Source organism: Arvicola amphibius, chromosome 9 (assembly GCF_903992535.2).
Source record: "Arvicola amphibius chromosome 9, mArvAmp1.2, whole genome shotgun sequence".
NCBI lineage: Eukaryota > Metazoa > Chordata > Mammalia > Rodentia > Cricetidae > Arvicola > Arvicola amphibius.
Window position 1 is genome coordinate 101873096 of NC_052055.2, and position 17281 is coordinate 101890376.

Genomic DNA, 17281 nt, shown 5'->3' on the forward strand with positions numbered 1-17281 from the left:
TGAGGAAACGCACTGATGGGAGCAGAAAGACACCTCACAGCAAAGTGATGTATGTAGAACAGTGCAGACCCTTAGAAAACCAGAGCAGAAAGCCAGCGTGTTTAAAGGCAGGAGCAGAAGTCCAGACGCTGATGTTCTTGCCTTGCCGCAGGATGTCTCATCGCAGACAGGCTTCCTCCACTCAGTAAACAATATTGTCTTCAAAACACTTGCTGTGCATGCTCGGCATGCGTAACCAGTAACAACCAAAGGAGGGAAAGAGTATCATGCAGCAATAGAGGGACACTCTGAAAGGCAAAGCTGAAGTATTTAAGAAGAGGGGCTCAGGGGCAGGAGAGACGGCCAGTAGTTAAGAACACCAGCTGTTCTTGAAGAGGACCCAGGTTTGATTCCCAGCACCCACATGGCAGCTCACAACCAGCTGTAACTCCAGCCCCAGGGAATCCAATACCCTCTTCTGGCCTCCACGGGCACCACTGCTCTATACAGACATATATGCAGGCAAAACACCTATACATATAAAATGATCATTTAAAACAAATGTAAAAAGGCAGCTGGACAGTGGTGGCGCACGCCTTTAATCCCAGCACTCAGGAGGCAGAGGCAGGCGGATCTCTATGAGTTCAAGGCCAGCCTGGTCTACAAGAGCTAGTTCCAGGACAGACTCCAAAGCTACAGAGAAACCCTGTCTTGAAAAACTAAAGAAAAAGAAAAAAAAGTAAAAAGTCAAAATACAAAAACAGGCACCTGCTGTCTTTACTGACCACAAGCCCCTTCCGGAGTTTCAAGGAGCTAACCCTTGATCTAGACATTGTCGCTCTATGGCTTGGGTATTATTTTCATGCTAAGCCGTTTTTCTGAAGTGGTTTGTGTTTTGACCAATGTATTCTTTCTATTATCCTCCTTTGCTCTTTTTCTACTTGTAGCTCCTCAGAGAAATTTTGAAATTGCTTTCAAGATGTTCGACTTGAATGGAGATGGAGAAGTAGACATGGAGGAGTTTGAGCAGGCAAGTGGCACCAGCTTCCTTTGTTGGCATTTCTTAGCCAGTGGGGGTGAGCTCTGAGTGTCGGCTGGGTGAGAGCAGAGACAGCCACAGTCTTACTAAGAAAACTCCTCTGCATGTGGAGGCCACTCTTACCAGTCCTCAAAACGATCCCTTCGCAAAGATTGAACAGATTCCCTGCATTCCCGTATTTTATACCCACTCTGTATGTGATAAGTCACTCTGAAATACTTAGATGTTAAGAATTTGCAGATAGGGCTGGAGAGACGGCTCAGTGGTTAAGAGCACGGGATTGTCTTCCAGAGGACCTGGGTTCATTTCCTACCATCCACATGGTGGTTCTTCACCATCTGTAACCCCATCCTTGGGGATCCCAAGACCCTCTTCTGGCCTCCCTGGGCGCCAGTCACACACGTGGTACACCAGCATATATACAGGTCAAACACCCATACATATAAAATCATTTAAAACAAAAGAATTTTTAGCCGGGCGGTGGTGGCACACACCTTTAATCCCAGCACTCGGGAGGCAGAGGCAGGCGGATCTCTGTGAGTTCGAGGCCAGCCTGGTCTACAAGAGCTAGTTCCAGGACAGGCTCTAAGAAGCTACAGAGAAACCCTGTCTCGAAAAAAAAAAAAAAAGAATTTTTGTACATCCCATCTAGAGAGTAGAAGTGTGGGGTGTTAAAACCTACTAAGATACAATGTTATTGTGAGGATGACTGCCCTGCTTGTAGGAGAGGTTCTGCACCCCACCCCCACCCCAAAACAAGTCCTCTTTTCCTGAAGACAAGTCCTCCAGGAGGCTTCCAGTCGTGAACGGTCCAGGCTTCCTGAGTCAGAACCCAGGCTCTCCTCCTTGCTGCCACTGCTCAGCTGTGTGGATGCGCCTCGGTCTCTTCAGCTAGGGAATGGGGATCACAGGGCACAGTGCCCGAGACTGTCGCGTTGTGCAGCTGTAATCTCCCTTGTGCTTCACTGCCATGAGTCTCGGGTGACGATGTGATCCTGTTGTAGGTTCAGAGCATCATTCGCTCCCAGACGAGCATGGGCATGCGGCACAGAGATCGCCCCACTACTGGGAACACCCTCAAGTCTGGCTTGTGTTCAGCCCTCACGACCTACTTTTTTGGAGCAGATCTCAAAGGGAAACTCACCATCAAAAACTTCCTGGAGTTTCAGCGGAAACTTCAGCATGATGTTCTGAAGCTGGAGGTAGGCATTGCCTGCACTAGGTGACCCTCCGTGTGCACATGGAGCCTCGGGGTCAGGGGGTCAGGGGCTGAAGCTGGGTGACCCTCCGTGTGCACATGGAGCCTCGGGGTCAGGGGCTGAAGCTGGAGGTAGGCGATGCCTGCACTAGGTGACCCTCCGTGTGCACATGGAGCCTCGGGGTCAGGGGGTCAGGGGCTGAAGCTGGAGGAAGGTGTTGCCTAGACTAGGTGGCCCTCCATGCCTGTGCTTGAGGCTTTCTTGCAGTCTCTCTCTCCAGCCATGAAAACTGATGGGTCTAAGCCTTAGGGTGGGTCTGTGAGCCAGGAGCATATGGGAAATGACATATTCTGCAGGAATTGTCATGGGAATCGTATGGTTCTAGGGCTTAAACAAAAATAAAAGAATTATAAATCTTAGTTGTCTTTGAATTCCCCATTTAAGGAGGAAGAAATTTGGGGGTCGGAGCATTCCTACCCCTAAACATGTTTTCCAGTTTTATGTTTGTTAGGTGGAAGGCACCAGAATGTAGAGAGGAGATGGGATAATAAATAGCCCTTTCTAGGGAAGTTTGCATGGATGGTAACAGCTGGAAACACAGAAAGTCAGAATGAAGATCTCCGTGCTGAGACTTGCAGAAGTGTCTCACTGTGCTTGGAGATTTACAAGCTCATTTTTCCATCAAAATGTAGTCAGTCGTGCTGTTAGGCCCCAGACAACCGCCATAAGAGTGCTGATGTTTTCACAGTGTGTCTTAACCAAGTGGGTTTGGGTTTGGGGCTATTGATTCTATTCACAGCGTTCATCAAACACCTTCTGTACATGCTTTTTGTCTAGTGACACAAAGTCCTGACTTTTAAAAATTCCTTTACAATCTCCTTTTTCCAACCTAAGCCCTGCTTTAATATTATTTAAAATTTCAAAATACTAAATGATGGCCATTAAAAGCTCATGAAAAGAACGGTACTGCTTCATTTTAAACCCTGTCTGTTTCTTCTCTGCACCCTGATTTTCCCATTCCTCTGATTTCCCATCCCCACCTTACTCACTTATGACAGTTTGCAAAATCACAGGCTAATTCCAGGTATCTAAAAGAATGCTGTCTGATACTCAGGATCTGAGAGAAAGAATAGGAGGATGAATAAAATATTAGATCAAGCTTTAAAATTTATTATTGTGCTCATTTTTAAGTGATCTAAAGAATAATCATTGCTGGTCGTGATGCACACCTATAATCCTAGCACTTAGGAAACTGAGGCAGGAGGATTGCCATGAGCGTGAGACCAGCCTAGGCTACATAATGAGTTTCAGACCTGATTGGTCTACATTGTGAGACCCTACCTCAAAAAAGAAAACACCAAGCTGGACTTAGTGAGGAACCCCTGTAATTCTATCCTTCAGGATGCTGAGACAGGAGGGTCAGAAATTCAAGGCAATCCTTAGCTACATTTGAAGGTCATCCTGAGCTACACAGGGCCCTAGAATAGATTTCTGCAGTCACCCAGCACTTCTTACGGAGGCCTGCAATAACTAACATGTGTGGCACCTGTGTTAAAGGTCCACGGAGCAGTAGCAGAACTGCTCTCACCCATCCTAACTCCTTTGCGCTGAAGAAGAACGCACAAGACTTAGAAAGCAGTAGAAGTAGCCGAGTCTTAGGCTGCAAAGGCTCTTCCCCACTGCATGCAGAGGAACAAAGTAAACCGCTGAAAAGATCTTAACAACAATTGAAGCAAATTACATACTCAGCTCTCATTTAACCAGAAAATTAATAATACTACCTCAGTTTTTAATTTTTATAACTGTATCTGTGGGGCTGAGGACCAGAGGACAGCATATGAGAGTCACTGATTTTCTTTCAAAACACCACATGTATCTCAGGGGCCTTCCTCAGGTCAGCAGGCTTGGTGGCAGGAGCCTTTACCCTCTGAACCATTTCTCCAGCCCATAGTATTCCAGTTAGGTGCCATTTTGCTTTATTTATTCATTCATTCATTTTTGAGAGAAGGTCTCACCATGTAATTGTGACTGACCTGGAACTCACTCTGTAGACCAAGCTGGCCTCAGTCACAAAGTTCCTCCTGCCTCTGCCTCTGCCTCGCCAGTGCCGGCACTGAAGGTGTGCGCCACCATCCCAGCAACATTTTGCTTTCTTTAGTTGTACATAGAGGAGTGTCTTCCAAAAACAACTCAGTACTCCGGTTTTTGCCACTTCCCATGCCACGGGAACTTTGAAATAATGGAGTTTGAACTGGAACTTCTCAGAATAGACAAAACTAGTCCTTTAAGCCTTAGGACTCAGCTGTGTGCAAATGCTTGTGTTAGCACAGCTTGAGCATCCGTTATCCAAATGTTTGGCAACAATGGTGGTTTGGACTTCTAATTTACTTTTCTTTTTGTATTTTGGGATATCTGCATGTGTGTAATGAGATATCTTAGGATGGAAGTTTACATTGAACTGTGTGTTTTTATGTCTAAAATATATATACTAGAGATGCTACAACTATATATAGCTTGTATGTGCATATATATTCATATGCATCATGCTGTACCTTCATGAAATTTGTGTTCTAACTGAAATGTTTCAGTCTATTCTGCATAAAGAAGAAAGTAGTAGACCCCATTTTGTATAAGACTTTGTGTGATCTGGACTTTACATCCTATAACTAGATCCATGGAATGCACACCACACTAGTCTTTACAAACATCAGAATATCTGGCAATTAAAGAACTTAATTTCTTAGCTTTATAATCATAATTCAACACAGTATACAGATCTCTAAAATTCAGTAACAGGATAAAGATCCAAATATGGGTACACAAACTTGAAAGAACAATACAAACCCAGAGGGCAGGGCAGGTGACTGCCAGACCAGAATTTAGCTGAACGTTCCTAGAAACACAAATGGGAGTCTAAAGAGGCAGAGCCCAGGACTCTGAACTTTCATTCTAGGGCACAATAGAACTGAAAGCCCGCTAATATGTTAATTGGCATTGGGATAAAAACATACAGAAAAACCAGGCGGTAGTGGCACATGCCTTTAACCTAGCACTTGGGAGGCAGAGGCAGGTGAATCTCTATTGTCTTGGACATCTCTATTGACTTAGGATTATTTATAGGCTTTGGGCCAGGAAATGCCAAGGTAGTTCCTATTTTCTAGTTAGAAGGTCTTCATATGAGGAAGCCAATAGATCCTTTTTATTGAGGGGGGCAGATTAATATTAATATTAAGTGTTGTGTAAATAGCTATTCACCCTGAATTCATTCTTCCCACATGATGATGCGGCCTGGTGACGAAAGGCCTCTGTTTCTACCGCTTTCTTTAGCAAGCTTTCACCCATCAGTGCTGTGTTTATGTGTCCCTTTGAAGAAGTGTAACTAGCTGGCTAGATATGTATCCCTTTGAGGTTGAGGAAGTGTAACTAGCCGGCTAGATATGCATCCCTTTGAGGAAGTGTGACCAGCCGGCACACCATTGGCTCTGGCACTAAGAGGCCCTGGCTAAAACTTCACTCCCATACCTTCCTGACCGTGATGGGTTAGTTACTCTCGGGGTCTCTGCCATGGTGTCTACTGTTGTTTTGTGTGGTTTGTGTGCTCCGTGTGCCAGTGGCCTTGGGCAGGTCATAGTCAGCGGCACAACCATCCCAACAGAAAGTCCAAAAAGCTTTTATTTGATTGTGGAATCATTTTCTGAGAAGACATCTGGAAACAACAGCAATTTGTGTTTGTCTGAAACACTTTTAATTTCCTTTTTCAAAGTTTGGGTGATTTCTCCCTTCACTGAGCATGAAATAAAATCTCCTCGTCACACTAAGAGGCAAATGGAAATGATTAATAAATCTCAATACCTTTGCTATGAACTTTATAATTCCATCCTTCTTTCTGCCTCTTACTTGTTTATTTCATGGCTTCTCTCCTTTAAAACTTGAGATCAAGGAGATTTACGAGTCCGTTTAGCTGGTCCTCTCTGCCTTTTCCTCAGAACAGCAGTTTTGAAAGTAAAGAAGTGTTACTTTCGTCACTGTGCTTTTCCAGAAGGCTGAGAGGAGGAGAAGTCTGTGAGCTAAACGCCTGCTCTGGCCCAGGCCCTTTGTGTGTATTAACTTGTTTTGAGACAGGTTCTCTTCGTGTATCCTTGGCTAGCTAGGAACTCCCAGAGATGGGCGCGCTGCTGCCTCCTGAGTGTTGGGATTCAAACCATGCACCCCTGTGCCCAGCCAACCCTTTTTAATTCTCAACAGCTCTGTTCGAGTTGGTAGCTGTAACCAGATCATAGGTGTAGAAGCCGAAACTCCAAGAGGTGGAAGTCATAGCACCTTGTGGTAGCATCAGGATTCCACGCCAGGTGCATGCCATGCTTACCTTCAGACTGAGCTATTTTTGCTCATGACTTTGTTTTCATTTATTTATTTTTCTTTTATCCTATGCTAGGGTTTCTGTGGGACTCAAAACATTTGGATTCTAAGGGCAGAAAAAGATCAAAGTTCTACTATTCTGCCTTCTCCAACAATCCATTTTCCTGGCCCCTGGCTACCCAGGACCACTCTTAAAACTGAGAAGAAATACCCTGTTGTCTGCTGTTTGTGAGCTATTACCTAGACTGGCTCCGTAGTCCTGAGAAATAATTAGCTGATTAAACTCTGAAATGTTTGATGCTCTTAAATTCTGTTGACATCTGTTCCTTTCTACCTCCTTTCTATTGAGAACACCAATCCACTGGAGATGGCTCAGGTTAAGAGTACTGGTTCCTCTTCCAGAGGACCTGGGCTCAGTTCCCAGCACCCACATGGCAGCTCACAACTGTCCACATCCTAGCTCCCGTTCCAGGGGATCCGACACCCTCTTCTAGCCTCCAAGGGCAACAACCAAACAAATAGTACACTGATATACCTGTAAGCAAACAACCCATCACATAAAATAAAATTGAATTAGAGAAAGAGAAAGAGAACAGTAGCAACAAAAACGTGGCTTTAAAGAAGCGATGTAAAAATGCAAAGTTGCTTTCTTAAAACTTTTTTTAGGTTAAAAACTCCATCTAAGGCTACCAGAAGCCAGTGAGTTCAGTTCCCTGGAGACAGGTGCCAAGTCGAATTCAAGTTAATATATTCATTGATTTCTTGAAGAAAGAAAAGTGTCAATCAAAGTGAAAGGTAGAAAATTCTTTGAAAGATTATGGTTAATTTTAATTTGGGGGGAAGGAGCTGTCATGTCAGAGAGGAGTAAAAACTAATTTATACAAGAATAAAGACTGTAACTAGAATCTACAACAAAAAAACTGGGGGAAAAGGTTGTGGGTCTGTGTAGATGCTGCATAGCCAACCGGTCACACTGTGGTGCCTCAGGAGGCATGCGTGTCAGTTACCAGCAGATAAATCACGTACCTATCTACAGTTCCTACAAGTCAAAGAACAATGACTGTCTTGTGTTTCCGGTCTTCAAACAGTATAGACATTAACTACACTTATTCAATAAGAAAAAAATAAAAGTGGGGCATAAAAATATTCTAATTCCCAACTGTCAATAGAAACAGAGAGGGCCACAAAATGACCTGGGGAGGAAAGACGCTTATGATCTGGGTTCGACTCCCAGGACCACGTAAAGATAGAAGGAGAGAACTGGCTCCACGTTGTCCTCTGGCTGCCACGTGTGCACCGTGACTGTTGAGCCTCACACACTCATCATATACACACAACCTTCACATGCAGACACACACATACACAACATACACACAATCATAATTAACTGTTAAAAGTAAGAGTAGGAAAAATGAGTTAATTTGAATTTATTGTTGTTATATTTATTCTCCTCCTACCCTAAGAGACCTGGAGATTAAATGCAGGTTCTCAGGCTTAGTGGCAAGTGTGTTTACATACAAAGCTGTCTTGCTGGCCTGCTGTTCTTGTTATTGTTTCAGTGCTGGGACCTAACCCTAAACCCAAACCATTTGAGTGTTCTACCACTCTACCACTGTGCTTTTGTTTGTTTGTTTTGTTTTGTTTTGTTTTGTTTTTGTTTTTGTTTTTCGAGACAGGGTTTCTCTGTAGCTTTGGAGCCTGCCCTGGAACTCACTATGTAGACCAGGCTGGCCTCAAACTCACAGAGATCCACCTGCCTCTGCCTCCCGAGTGCTGGGATCAAAAGCATGTACTACCAGCACCCAAGTCTAGCTGTGAATTCCATGATAAGGGTTGACTCTTTATTTGTTTTTACTTTGGAATTTTAAGACAGGATTTCTCAGTGTATCTCTGGCTGGTTTGATACACATATGTCAACTAAGCTGACCTCAAACGTGTGCCAATTCTCCTAACTGCCTTCCAACTACTGGGTTATAAGCATGTGTCAACAGGCCTGCAGGTCTAGAGTTGACACTTTTTTAATGATTTATTTATTTAATGTACAATGATGTTTTAACTGCATGTATATCTATATGAGAGTATCAGATCCCCTGGAACTGAAGTTACAGACATTTGTGAGCCGCCATGTGGGTGCTGGGAATTGAACCCAGGTCCTCTGGAAGAACAACCAGTGCTCCTAACCTCTGTACCATCTCTCTAGCCCCTAAGAGCTAACTCAGAATCTCACACTATTTAGCCATCCTGGAACTTAGTATGTACACCACGCTGGCCTGGAACTCATATTGATCCACCCACCTCTGGTTCTCTACTGCTGGGATTAAAGGTATATGCTACCATGCCCTGGAGCCTAGGATTTTTGTTTTGTTTTGTTTTCAAAACATAGTTTCTCTGTGTAACAGTTGTGGCTGCCCTGGAACTAGCTCCATAGAACCAGGCTGGCCTCGAACTCACAGGCAGCCTGCTTCTGCTGGGTTTAAAGGTGTGGGCCACCTCCACCCGGCTTGAGCCTAGGATTTTAAAGAACTGATCACTGCTTTGGAAAATAGTTCATCCCAGGGCAGTGTGGAGCATGCCTTTAATTCCTGTCCCTGGGAGACAGAGGCAGGAAGGTAAGGAGCTCAGGGTCATCCCTCAACTATGTAATGAATTTGAGGCCAGCCTAGGCTACATGAGAGCCTGTCTCAAAGAAAAGAAAAGAAAAAGTTAAAGATAGATAATAGAATAATAATTTTCCCTAATGGTTCTTTGATCATTTTGTAGGGGCAGGAACATCTCAGGGTCGCAGAATCCCTCTGTGTTGTCCAGGCCAACATAAACTGGGCTCAGTCATCTTCCTGTCTTGGCGTTCTGAGAGAGCAGAACTACAGGCACACACTGCCATGCCTGGAGTAGACATGGTTCTTAAAGGGCCATAGCCCTTCTAAGTCAGATTAGTCATTTAAATACCAAGAACTGTCAAAGACCTGTCTCCTGCTGACTTTCGGGTAACTTTGCAATTCTGATGTCAACAGTACGGCAGTGATGCCTTTAGAATATTTGGAAGTTTCCAGGATTTTTCTGTCATCCAGTATCCTTAAAGTTACATTCTAAATTCATTTTAAACTGGCCACAAGAAAGAAAAATCAAACTCATAAATAAATCATGACGATTTGATCTTGCTCCTGGGAAACTTCTCTTGATTGTCATTCAAAGTCTCAACAGCCCTTTCCCAGTGGAACACACCCGCTCCTCAACTTCGGAGCTCGGTGCCAGTGTCTAGCAGTCCGTAGATCATTCATTTTGGAACTTGAGTGCAGGGATAGTTAAGTTTTAGATTTCAGCTACAAATGAATTTTAACATAATAGCATTGAAATGTGCACGGAAGATGGAGAGCGGTACCGGGGAAGGTGATTAGAGTCACAGTTCCTTGTTAAAGCTCTGCATACTCCTAGACGTAGCAGCCCGTGGCTGCCCATCTGTGGCACTGTCCTGCATGTTAACACAGGCCGAATGTGAGGAAAGTACTAACCGGCACCTCTCGGGCCTTTCCCTTGAGCTGTTCTCAATGCTTCCTGTTCCTGCCCTCATCTGACCTTCACGGTGCTGGAAGGTTGGCATTGTAAGACGTGTGGAACCCGCCGTAGGTGTACACCGCCACACCCAGCTCACTTGGTAACCTGTTGCTAGAAACATCTGCCTGTGCCAGGCCGTGGGGGCACACTTTTAATCCCAGCACTTGGGAGGCAGAGGCAGGTGAATCTCTGTGAGTTTGAGGCCAACCTGCTCTACAGAGCAAGTTCCAAGATAGCCAGAGCTACACAGAAAAACCTTGTCTGGGGAAAAAAAATGAAGTATAGAAATCGAGACACAGAGAGGTTAAACAACTTGCCCCGAATCCACACACACAGAGGGTGGGCCAGAGACTTGATTCCCAGCTGTCCAGCTCTTCCAGCTTGAACCAGCCTGCCAGGATCTGCACTCATTGTTGAAGGTATAGAAACAATCAAAACTTTGCCCTAAGATGAACGAACTAGAATTTTTTTTTGTAGCCCTGTGTAGCCTATGTTAGTCTAATGTGATAGTTCTAGCCTCAGCCTCCCACATGCTGAGGTTATCCATCCACATGCACCCCGCCCAGCCCCTGATATTTTCTCCGTGTCACATGTAATCCCTAGTGGCCGAGAAAAGTGTCTGTACAAGCATGAAATGGGACGCATAGCTCGGTCTGTGAGGTGAGAGGACAGGCATCTGCTCGGGGGCATCTTCTGAGTCACCCTTAGCTCTGAGATGCGTCCGCCTGAAGAGCACACTGGTTTGTTGTCATTCGTTCTTTGTCCTGGCGTGGGAAGGATGAGAAGAGGCCTGCAGCGGGAGTAACTCTGGGACTGCAGCCAGGAAAGAGTGACGGAGAGAATGACCTTTCTTACTAAGATTGTCCCAGACCAGACTTGAATTGATGGCTCTCCTGGGTGTTCTCCTGTACCCTCTGCTGGATCTGCAGAAATGCAAGAGGGGTGTGCAGACAGACAGACAGATGGAGAGGAAAATTAGTGGATAAGATCGATGAAGTGGAGTCCCTAAGTTTCCCCAAGATCTAGCTGGGCCTAGAGATAGACTAAATTTGGCCTCCCAACCAGCCTTCATTTGGACCCTTGCTAGTCATTGTGACACAGACCTGTAATGCCAGCAGACAGGAGGCTAAGTTTGGGCAGTCCCTAGTGCTGGGCCAGCATGAGCTGTGCGTCCTTCCTAAAGTAAAACAGAGTAAGAAAGCATGAGAAAGCTTAAACAAAGTAATGTCTAGGGCATCTTTAGATGTCAAAGGAAATGCTTAGAAAAAGAACAGCAAACTTTAACTCCAGTCTGTTGGAGGAGTCTCTGGAGTCTAGACGGTGTCTTAGGAGCCAGAGCCAGCTTTACAGTACCTCGTGAATTAATAATACATTCCACACACCCCTGTCGACTTGATGCTCTGAGCAAATGCCACGTTAGAGGATCGTATCTTCTGAGTTCAGTTAGTGGCATAGAAACGGACGTTCCTCAAGTCTCCCACACCTCTCGTTACTTTCCTTATGACTGTCTTCCCTGCCTCCACTCCCACTCTCTCCTGTTTGCTTTCTACCCCACAGGGTCATGGATGGCTTTTCTTATTAAAGCTTAGGCTAATGAAATGTAAACTCCTGCAGTCGTTTCTTAGAGAGAAAGATGTGACAGCAGAAGAGACAAAATGCATCGCAGGAAAAAGAGCAGCTGCAAAGACGGGAGGAAGTGAAGATGGCGCATCCTAGAGAATGTGGGCACCTCATCCGTGATGCTCTGTGGTTCAGGAACCATACCAAGGTTTAAAAGGGAAGCAGTGTGATCAGATCTGGGTCCCTAGAAAGATCTCCTGGTACCGTGTAGATTAGCAGAGGGAAGAGGCTATTCAATGGTCCTAGTGTTTATCCAAAGAGAAATTAATAAATTAATCTTAGGAAAGAGGAGAAAGGAAAGGGTTAGTTTGCAAAATCCTAAGTGAAAGGTATTTCTGGATTTGGTGTCTGGTACAGGAGAGAAGAGGAGAGGGGAGCTTCTAAAAGAAGCACTTTTAGAAAAGTGCTGAGTTCTGTTTTGGTCATTTTCAGGTTGGTGGGTTTTTGGGGGTGGGCATGAGACAGGATCTCCCTAAATAGGCCAAACTGACCTCAAGCTCATGATAGCTTCCTGAGCGCTGAGATTATAGGTATGTGCAAAGTGCTTGGCTCAGGCTGAAGTGCCGACGGGGCATCTCAGGTTGGTCAGGAAGTGGTTGGGCACCTGGGCTTGGCATTCTGAGTAATGGCACAGTTGGAGATGTAGGTAGAGGATCACCAGTGCATGGTCTCTGTGGGTGTAGAGAGCCCAAACAAGGATGGTCAGTGTCCCTAAAGAATACAAAGAAAGCCAGGGACAGGATTGCTGCTGTGCAGGATGAGGAAGGGGAGCCTGGGAAGAATGGATCTCTGTAAGAGCACCCTTGCGTCCACAGGGAGAGGTGCAGTGCCCCCAGCCTGGGAAGGATGGATCTCCATGAGAGCACCCTTGTGTCCATGGGGAGAGGTGCAGTACAAGGGTGAGGGCTTGGGACACCTGGCAGGGTTGGCGAGGCCGCTGTGAAGAGGCAGCTGTAGGCGATATGTTCATCTTTGGCATCACGTGCTTAGAGAGCTTTCCTTGGCCTCTCTGTTCATTCGTTCATCCATTTAGCCACTCATTTGGTGGGGAGGGGTGTTAAATGATTGTTTTTGCAAGTTCTCATGTATACACTTTTTCAGGCTGACCACTCTCACCTCCCACCTCCCACCTCCCAGCCACCCCATCCACTCTCCCCACAAATCTATTGAACATTAACATTTCCTCCCTTTGTTTTGTGACCCACCAGGATTAACCAGGGGCCATCTATGTGACCATAGCTTTGAAATCTGGTGAACTCAGCATAGGATCCACAACTAAAAAGAGGGATGTTTGTCCTCTCCCAGAACCTAGCAATAGCTAATCACTCAGAAGTAAAGGGTAGGGTCCCACAAATATTTGTGGGGGTCGTTGTAGTTTATCTTATTTTGTGTATGGGTGTTTGGCCTGTATCTATGTGTAACATACATGCCTAGTGCCTTTGAAGGCCAGAAGAAGATATCAGATCCCCTAGAGCTGGAGTTACAGGCATTTGTAAGCTGTGCTATGGAGGCTGAAAATTGAGCACAGGTCTTTGGAAAGAGCAGTCAGTGCTCCTAACCACTGAGCCGACTCAGCATCCCCAACAGCAGTGGCTTTTGAGATGAAGCGTTACTGTGTAGCCCAAGCTTGTCTTGAACTTGTGGTGGTGCAATAGCCTAAGACAAGCACATGCCACCTGTTTAAAATCGGTCTCCCCCCCACTCCTGTCCACTGACTCATGAGGCAAAGAAATATCTAATTTGCTCACTTTTTGCCCCCAGACTATGTTTAGCATAGACTAGGCATACGATAAGTATTTCACTATAAATAGAATAACCTATTAGAATAACTGGTATACAATAACAATGTCTTTATTTTTAATGGATTTAAGTTTTAATTTTATTTCTGTGACCTTGGAAGCTGTGCTGGCTAGTTTTATGTCAACTTGACACAAGCTAGACTCATTTGGGAAGAGGAAACCTTAATTGAGAAAAAAAAAAAAAAACCCTGTCCCCAGCAGATTGACCTGTGGTGCGTTTTCTTGATTGATGATTGATGTGGGAAGGCCCAGCTTCTTGTAGGTGGTGCTACCCCTGGGCTGCTGGTCCTGGGAGATATTAGAAGGCAGCCAGGCAAGCCAGTAACAGCAACCCTCCATGGCCTCTGCATCAGTGCCTGCCTCCAGGTTCCTGCCCTGTTTGAGATCCTGTCCTGACTTCCCCAGATGGTGGCTGTGATATCAAACTGTAAACTAAAAGAAACCCTTTCCTCCCCAACTTGCTTTTTGTTATGGTGTTTTACCCACCTCCCAGCCACCCCATCCACTCTCCCCACAAATCTGTTAAACATTCACGTTTCCTCCCTTTGTTTTGTGACCCACCAGGATTAGCCAGGGGTCATCTATTGTGACCATGGGTTTTGTGACCTACCAGGATTAACCAGGGGCCATCTATGTGACCATAGCTTTGAAATTTGGTGAACTCAGCATAGGATCCTCACCAACCAGAAACCCTCACCAACACAGGAACCTTAATTTGTTGTGCAGGATGAAGATAATTCCTGATGCGATATCCAGCCTCCCTTCCATGCTCACGGAAGTCTGCCTGTTTCTTCATCCTCACATGGGCATTGACCTGTCATTTCCTTTGTTGACTCCTTTTCCACAGAATGCCCTGCCACAGCCTGCTAGTGTCTCCTACGTGTCTTTAATTGTTAAAAGAGGAAACGCGGGAGGGATCAGTGACCTGGACTTCCTGGCATTGCTGTCCATTCTTAGTCTGTGCGGCTTTGCAGCCTTTAAAGTTTGGAAGACGATCAGAAAATGGCCCATTTTACAGCCACTGTGTTGATAAAGTTTTTTTAATGTCCTAGATCAGTGGTCCTCAACCTATGGGTTGCAACCCCTTTGGGGTCAAGTAACATCAGATATTTACATTACAATTCATAACAGTAGCAAAATTACAGTTATAAAGTAACAATGAAATAATTTTATGGTTGGAGGTCAACACAACATGAAGAACTGTATTAAAGGGTCCCAGCATTAGGAAGGCTGACACCGCTGTCCAAATGATTTCTAAGTTGTTTTGTTTTGTTTTGTTTTGTTTTGTTTTGTTTTTCAACTCCAAAATTTTATGGTTCTGGGTAGAAATGGAGCCTTTGGTGTGTGATATAGAGTCAAAAATCGTCTTTTGTTGTTGTTTTGCTGCTTGTTTGGTTTTTTTTGTTTGTTTGTTTTTTGAGACAGGGTTTCTCTGTGTAGCGTTGGCTGCCCTAGAACTCACTCTGTAGACCAGGCTGTCCTTGAGCTCAGAGATCCGCCTACCTCTGCCTCCTGAGTGCTGGGATTAAAGGTGTGCACCACCACAGCACAGCTAAGAGTCAAAATCTTGAGCCTCCTTTTCCCTTCTTTTAATTTCTCCTGTTTGTGAAGACTCTTAGCTCTAGCCCTTCACACCTGAAGAGATGTTGGAAACAAAACACAGGATAATACCATGTCAGTAATTTTCAGTATATTCAACTAAAGAAGTAAATGAGGTATATTGAATTCATTGTTCTGGAAGATACCGGTGAACTATTTTGATAATATTTTCAAATTTCCATGCAGATATCTTGTGATGAATGATATCAGAAATTAAGAAGCAGCGTGTGCCCCTGTAGTCTAGCTGCTCAGGGGTTTGAGTCAGAAATGTGTAAGCCTAGGAATTCAAGGCAGTCTGAGCAACACAGTGAGACCCTATCTCTAAAACAAAGAAATAGGAGTTGGAGAGATGGCTCTCTGATTAAAAGCAATGGCTGCTCTTCCAGAGGACCCAGGTTCAATTTCCAGCACCAACATGGTGGCTCACAACCATCTGTAACTCTAGTCCTAGGGGTTTTGACACCCTCTCTGGGCTACATGGGTGTGCATGTATGCACAGACATATGCATATACATAAATAATCTTTTAAATAAAATAAATACAATAATACTTTTCTTAAAGAGAGGATTAGGATGGCCACTTCCTCTTTACTGAACATTGTATAGAATTATCAATATTGAAATTGCTGTTATCATTTCTCAGGATATTAGTAGATCCTGTTCATGTATATCATGCATTATTATTATATAATAAGCATGCACACACAAATGAAAAGTGAATGCATTCATTTAATTTGGCAGCTGTTATTGTCAAAGGCAATGTCAGCGATGCTGAGATGCCGGCTCTGCCTCTGGTACCTCATTAGTAGATGGTCTTGCTTAGGCACATTTCCCACACAGGAAATGAAATGGCTTCTACCACCTTCCTTCCAACGGCAAAGCATGCGACTCTGTATTAGTTAACCATTATGGTATGAGAAATTGCCCTAATTAATCCTCAGTCACTAACTTGCAGCATAGATCAGCTAGAAAATTAATGAGGTATATTGGGTTCATTATGCTGGAAGATAGGAATTGATTGTTTTGCCAGCCTAAAACAGCATATATATCAGAATTCACAAGGGGCAGGAATCCAGAGGCAGTCTAGCTGAGAGCTTGACTGAGCCACAGGCTCCTCTGGCAAGCTCGCTCACACAGCTGTAGGCAGAAGGCTTCGGTTCCCTGCTCTGTGAACCTCTTCACAGATGCTCAGGATATGGCACAGCCTCTCACAGGGCTCAGACAGATGCTGGTCCACTGCTGGAATGGGTACATAAGCTGTGAGCATTAGGAGAAGGGGAAGGCTGGAGGCCGTCTTTCTATCTACACCTTCCCCAGAGTACCATGCTGGCTTTTGGAAGGCTGAGCCCAGACCAGTCGGTTCCAGTGGCATGCTGCCTCCAGTGCTGTCTCATGCACTTGGCCCCATCAGTAGGGATTTTATTTTAGATGGCTCATGGCCTCTCTGTGGTAGCTGGCACTGCTCAGGGTCTCCGGAGTCCTGCCCCACGTCTCATTAACTTTGAATCCAGTGACTAGGGAAGTGTGTTCCTTCACCCCAGATGCTACTCTGTAGGAGCTGAGCACTGCACATGGCTCTCTTCTCTCTCGATCCTGAAAGGCCCAACCCTGTGTGCTAATGATCCAGGCTGCCCACATGTATATACTTCAGGCCCTGCCCCTTCCTTCTCCCAGAACAAGGTCTCCCCCGGCAGCTTCTGCATCCACAAGAAAACTGTCTCTCAACCTCTGTATTGAGTCTCCCCCCTGCTCCTAGGCAGAGAGCCTTAGAGAGAATAAGCAAGCCCCTGTTGTGCTGCACACCATGATGTGTGGCTGCCGCTTACAGCACACATTTGGGCATTGCAAACAAATGTCATTTCCCAGTCAAAGCAGTATATAGTATGCAAATATGTTTGTGCTTGTAATTTGTTTCCTCAACCTGAGGAATATATCAAGATTACTTTGCAATTGTAGGGTTTTTTTTCTGCAATATTTGTAGCCAGTTTGGGATATTCCTACTATGACGCCTTGATAATGCATTTTAAACCCAACAGATTCCTTTTTAGCTTCTTGTTTGTGGAATTATACTCGCATAATCTGTGGAATATGATGCAAAAAATTACAAAAACATTGGCGTGTCATTTAGTGACAGCC

At 44.9% G+C, this 17281-nt stretch overlaps 1 protein-coding gene across 3 annotated transcripts in view; it reads left to right on the forward strand.

Annotated features, from left to right (window-relative positions):
• The window catches only part of Micu1 (mitochondrial calcium uptake 1), a 146054-nt gene that overhangs the window by 81148 nt on the left and 47625 nt on the right, over positions 1 to 17281 (forward strand). For all 3 annotated transcript variants that reach the window (XM_038343014.1, XM_038343016.1, XM_038343015.1), the window contains 2 exons: positions 927 to 1009; positions 2023 to 2220. In XM_038343014.1, the coding sequence (XP_038198942.1) occupies positions 927 to 1009; positions 2023 to 2220 (281 nt within the window). The remainder of the gene's footprint in view (positions 1 to 926; positions 1010 to 2022; positions 2221 to 17281) is intronic.